This window comes from Cupressus sempervirens, chromosome 4 (genome assembly GCF_028749045.1).
Source record: "Cupressus sempervirens isolate cs-2001-9-10 chromosome 4, ASM2874904v1, whole genome shotgun sequence".
NCBI classification, from domain to species: domain Eukaryota; kingdom Viridiplantae; phylum Streptophyta; class Pinopsida; order Cupressales; family Cupressaceae; genus Cupressus; species Cupressus sempervirens.
In genome coordinates, this window is record NC_143121.1 from 563,201,562 (window position 1) to 563,207,498 (window position 5,937).

General features: G+C 36.0%; 1 protein-coding gene across 1 annotated transcript; it reads left to right on the forward strand.

The window, feature by feature from the left end:
* Positions 1-289: 289 nt before the first annotated feature.
* On the forward strand, positions 290-2,743 carry LOC149562451 (methyltransferase FGSG_00040-like). The gene is made up of 2 exons (XM_089827978.1): positions 290-370; positions 515-2,743. Exons 1-2 carry the CDS (start codon positions 290-292, stop codon positions 2,741-2,743), a joined length of 2,310 nt encoding a protein of 769 aa, XP_089684104.1.
* Positions 2,744-5,937: the final 3,194 nt, after the last annotated feature.

Sequence of the window (5,937 nt, forward strand, 5' to 3'; positions counted from 1 at the left end):
ATCCCATTTTATAATAGTCTTTTTATCCCATTTGAAATGAGTGAAAAACAAATTCGGTCGAAAATGAAAGCAAGGAAAGAAAGAAAGAAAGAAAACAAGCATATATATATAGAAAATAAATAATAGATCTTCAAAACTGTGGTTTCCCAAAAGGATTTGCTTAAATCTTAAGCTACCTAGAAAAACAATGTCATTATACAACTTTATTTTATTCAATTAAACTGAATGGGCTGGGGGCTCGCGATGTTAATCGGATTGAAGCCGCGTGGAGCAGAATAAATAATAAAAAATGGGTCACGATGGACCTTTGATTGAAGCTGTGCACAGAGAGCGACAGATGCTTCAGGTTACCCCACAACTGGACCGCCCGGTCAACTTATAATCGACAATGCAGTCACTTGAATCTTTGTCGAAGTCACTTCAATCTTTGTCGAGACGAGGAACTTTGCTTGGTGGGAGTTGAGGTCATTTCCTTTCTTCTTTCTTTCAACGGAATTGCATTAGAGCAAAGAAGCTGCATTACCGGAGACTGCGAGAAACCCCGGGAGATATGGCGAACATGTTAGAGATGATGCTTGAAAAGTTCAAGGAGTTTCAGGCTTCACAAGAGTATGACAAGGAAGCCCTGATAGAGGCACACGAGAAAAACTTGAAGGCTGTGCGGCAGATGGAATCAATGCGAGGGTTTCACAGAACGGGGCTTACGGTGAGGAAACCCTCGGAGCATTGGCGTCCTTCAGTCCCTCTCAAAGGTCTGCAGCCCATTCGAGCGAGAGAGCTTCAAAGTGACAAGCACCACAAGGGCCGTGTTCTCTTCGGAACGTTCTGTGTTGATGTCTGCAGAATGACGGGCATCATGACAATCTTGGAAGACCAGTTTGGAGATGCTGTTCGGCTTGCCATATACAACACTGCAAGCAACCAAAGTCCGAGCAAGCTTTATCCCAAAGGCGCCAAGGTTGCAGTCAAACAGCCATACTTCAAGCAAGGTGCCCAAGATGGCGTCCTTACGCTCCGCGTCGACAACCCTCAAGACGTCGAGATTTTGGCCTCCTTACCGGGAAAGCCGGAAAGTTCTCTGGCCAAGGATTTGCTTGAACTGCGTAGTGAAGGTAACAAATACTTTCGTAGTGAAGATTGGAATAAAGCAATTGACTTCTATTCCAAATGCATAGATTTGGCTCTCTCACCCGACAAAATTGAGCCCCAAGAGGTGCCCTCAGCTTCGAACATCCAGAAGAAAGTCACAGAAAATCTTGTGTGTTCATACTCAAACAGGGCAGAAGCAAGGATTAAGCTGAAAGAGTACGGGGCTGCTGTACAGGACTGTGACAAGGCGTTGGCCCTTGATCAGCACCACCTCAAATCCTTGGTTAGGAAAGGTCGGGCTTTTCATCGTCTCAAAGAATACAAGTTAGCTTGCCAATGCTTTGATAGAGCTCTGGAGCAGTCCCCTGGTGCCACCGACATCCAGATGCACAATGAGAAATCAATGCAACTCGACCGCCAGAACAAGCAAGGTGAGTTTGATCTCTCTCCCTATTTCACAAATGCTTGCAGTGCACCTGAATTCAGTAATTATGTCGGCCCAGTCCTGATCAAGAAATCAGTAGGGCGCGGCAGAGGACTGTTTGCCACCGATGATGCAGATGTTGGAGATTTCTTGCTCGCGGACAAAGCGATTGCGCTCAGCGGCACCGGGACAGATAGATTCAAAGGAGTTATATATGGTGATATAGACGTGCATGAAAAGCTTGGTCTTTTCAAAGGGGGTTTAGAGGCTCAAATCATTTCCTGTGCAGCGTCGTCTCGGAGGGTATTGCAGCAACTACAATTCCTTGCTGATTTGGATGAAATGAAGGTGCCACCCATGGATCTGTTCATGGTAAATAATGGAAGCTGGGATAACTACGATCATGTCTCCAATCAAGGTTGGGAGCTAGACCAGCATAAACTTGCCAATATAATGCTCAATCTGGGGTGTCATGTACAGCTTATTCACCCAAACAGTAGCATGTCAACACAAAATGTGAAATATGGCCTGTGGACGCTTCCATTCTTCATTAATCATTCTTGTTTTCACAACGCCAACTGTGTTGTTGTAGGCGAAGCCATGTTTGTAATAGCTGCAAGGAAAATTGAAGCTGGAGAAGAAATAACAATCTCTTACTTTCCCACTACTTTTCCATTGTTAAAACGAGAATTTATGTGCAGGAGAATCGGATTCAAGTGTGATTGTAAGCGGTGTATATTAGAAAGGTCCTTGGCTTCTGCCGAATCGTCACCATTGCAGGAAATATTTGAACTCGTTGACTCCATCGACCCCATGACTGTGCTCCCCGATTTTGAGAGACGGAAGATTGCTATGCGATTGGAAAAGAGCATAGACGTCCTCAGCAGTGAAGAAAAGCAGCTGATAAGATCATCTTTTTTCGAGCTCTACCACGATATTTGTGAGGTAGAGCGCATTCATTCGTACGGCAGAACAACTTTGCCTTCGCTGTGGGAAGTATTTAGCGCCTTCGAAGAGATTTTTCCAGGGGATTCTCAGTGCTTTGAGCTGTTTGCAAGCCTTTATTTTTCCACCAAGGACGAACATCTTTATGACAGGGCATTGAAAATATGCAGAGCATATATGGGAAAGCACGATGAAAGCGTTCTGAAAGGTGTACTGAACTCCATTGCAACAGACGAGTCGAGGCCGGGTTGTACTCTATTCGGCTTAGGTAGGGACGACAGCTAAGCTCGCTTCTCTTTCTTCAAAGTGCCCCGTTTGTTTGCTGGAATTATCCTGGAATAGGAAACGGGAATAGAAAAATTGGAATAAATCTATTCTAATTTTGGTCCAAAATGAGAATAAGTCGAATTTTAATTTTTTTTTGGAATTCGATTTATTCTCATTTTGGGCCAAAATTGGAATAGATTTATTCCAATTTTCCTATTCCAGATTAATTCCAGCAAACTTTGTCATTCGAATATGGGTAATGTAATAGAGGTAAGGGGAACTGTATTTGCTCGATTTAGAAGTGCTTTTGATGAGATCATATAAGAATATTCTGTTGATTGCTAAATAAAGGGTCAAATTAGGAGCTTTTGTTTTGTAAGGGAAAAGAAAATGACTCCAAGTTTTTTGCTCGATCCATTTCAAGGCATTTCATTTGCTCGATCTCTTGGACTCTACTTTTTAGATGCCTTCTTAGAAATACAAAATATGTGTTGATATTTTTTACCTCGAGCTAATTTTGTGACGCTTTTCTTTCACCTATGAAAAACAATTTGAAATATTTTGAACTTAATTTATAAACATATGATTTCTGAGTTTAGTAAGATATCTTATTTAATTATCAGTTGTTGCTAAGTAGTGATGGAATTCTAATTTCTATTTTATCATCATCTTATAAGTTTGTTTCAAAGAGTCAATGCAAAGAATTAAAATTCTTTGGTAGAAAAATCTAAAATTTATTTTTAATTTGTATTTAAATTATTTTTTGAAAATTAAATTTTTATTGGATAAAATAAGAAGAAAATCAATTTATTCTTTAAAAATATAGCTTTACATATTTAATTACCATCATTACAGTGGGGATCATGCATAAATTTATAATATCTTTTGGTTGCTTACCTAGCATTATTTGTCTTCATAGATTTGCATATACCGTACAAAAATGACTTCTAAAATTTGTTTCCATATTTTAGTTTAATGGTGAGATGTAAATAACTAAATGAATGCATATCAGTACTTTAAAAAATAATTAGGAATTAGGGTTATAAAAATGAAGCTTACCTAACTTGCAATCCAAACATAAATCAAAGCAAATAGTTATAGGATCCTATTTTTTGGAAGGCTTGATCCAACATATTTCTCAATCATTTGCCAAAGTTTTTTCACCACTATGAGAATATGAACAAACAAATAAATTAAATTACCTTTGGAAAAATTAAGGCACTAGAGTTATCACCACTTGAATTTATTGCCATGTTGAAAGAGGTACTCGAACATAATAGGGGTGAAGTTGATTTGAACATGGTACATGAGTTAGAGGGTATGTCAAGACTAGAGAGAAAGAATTAAGGGGGATTTTTGAATGTGGAGCAATCGAGATTGCATTTTCTAGAGAAATGTGAGTGTTTGATAATGAATCCACAGTAAAGACCAATGCTTTAATATAAATTAAATTGGAAACATCTCCCCTATTGTCTTAGAATAAATGTTGATTAAACAATGATGAGTGACTTCCTCGTATGAGTATGCATGTCACTCACTAGGTAACTATCATGTAAACAAATGATGATACTTATAAATTTAATATTGAGATTATGCTTAAAGATTTATACTAAATAAAATAGATTGCATCATAAGAGGAAGAGGAAGAGGTCAGAGGAAGAGGAAGAGGAAGAAGACAAAGAGGAAGAAGAAAAGGAAGATGAAGAAGAGGAAAAAGAAGAGGAGGAATAAGAGGAAGAAAAAGAGGAAGACGAAGTGTCACGACTCAAATTTTGACATGCTTTATATACAGACTTATTATGTGATTGACCTTTTTTTGACTAAGACTATGTATGACTCGACTTGAGTTAGATACTTTATAGACTTTGATTAGAATTTATCATATATGTTATTAGATGGTATGTTAATTTATTTTGTCATTAAGATAAGCCATTATATGTTAAGCTTATGAGATATCAACATGACGGTTAAAAATTGTGATTTCATTTATATGTGTATATTTGATGATGAATGTTGAATGTTTAAAAAATTTGTATTTAAGATATTATTTATTTATTATGATGATGACATTACTAATGCATTGGGTAATGTCGAGTTTGTGAGTGTGCAGGTACTGAAGGCAGAAGGGTGGTTGAGGTAGAGGAGTTTAGCTCCTTGGTAGGGTTGGTCTGGAATTTGTATGGTGTAGTCAAGCGTGCACACACACAAAACACACACACACACACACACACACACACACACACACACACACACACACACACACACTTAGTTGTTCTATTTGAATTTAAATCATTTGCTTTGAATTTTAACTAATCTAGATGTAATGAACCCATACTGGGGGTCCATCATTTTTTTACGTCTTTCCTTTTATATGAATTCTTTTGCCCTATTTTTCTTCGGATGGTTTTGATAATTTTTTATCTGATTATCCTTTTCTAGAGTTTATTCATTATATATATGTTTTCGTTGTAAGAGTCACGCCCATTCATAATATATTATATTAATTTAATAGTTATATTATATAATTATATATATTTTAAGCTTAGCTATAACAATTATAATATTAATAGTTATATTACAATTAATATATCAACTATATTTATATTATATTGTATTAATATAGTATTACCATATTAAAATATATCATAATGATAATATCATTATTCTTGTATTAGATTTATATTTTCCGATTACCATTATAATACAATATAATATGATATTATTACATGATTATAATATAATATTATTTATAAAATATTATTATTTTAATATTAATATTAATATATAGTACTTATTAATTATTTAATTTATATGTTAAAGTGGGGACATTACAGTCCTCCCCTCTCGAATTTGCTTGCCCTCAAGCAAAATCTTTTATACACAAGATTTGCCATAAATAAAAAACATATTTACTTACGAAAGGCCTAGAAGGTTTATAACACATACATCTTTAATGAATGAAAACACGAAGTAGACATGATGTAGACAGATGAAGACACGAAGCATACACGATGTAGACACATCATACATAACTTTTATTACATCCTCAAATTAACAATGCATAATGACTATACTTCTTCATTAGGCTTATGAACCCTGCAACCACAAAATAAGCATCAATACATGCATATATATATATATATATATATATATACTTCAAAAATTTAAATAATAATTAGTTAATCCAAGCCAGTTCCATACTAAGCCCAAGA

Bases quoted from the DNA above. Each gene is read 5' to 3' on its own strand.
- LOC149562451 (XM_089827978.1), top strand. From the start codon at position 290: ATGGGTCACGATGGACCTTTGATTGAAGCTGTGCACAGAGAGCGACAG. The intron at 371-514 runs GTCAACTTATAA...AGAGCAAAGAAG, and splicing joins CCCCACAACTGGACCGCCCG to CTGCATTACCGGAGACTGCG.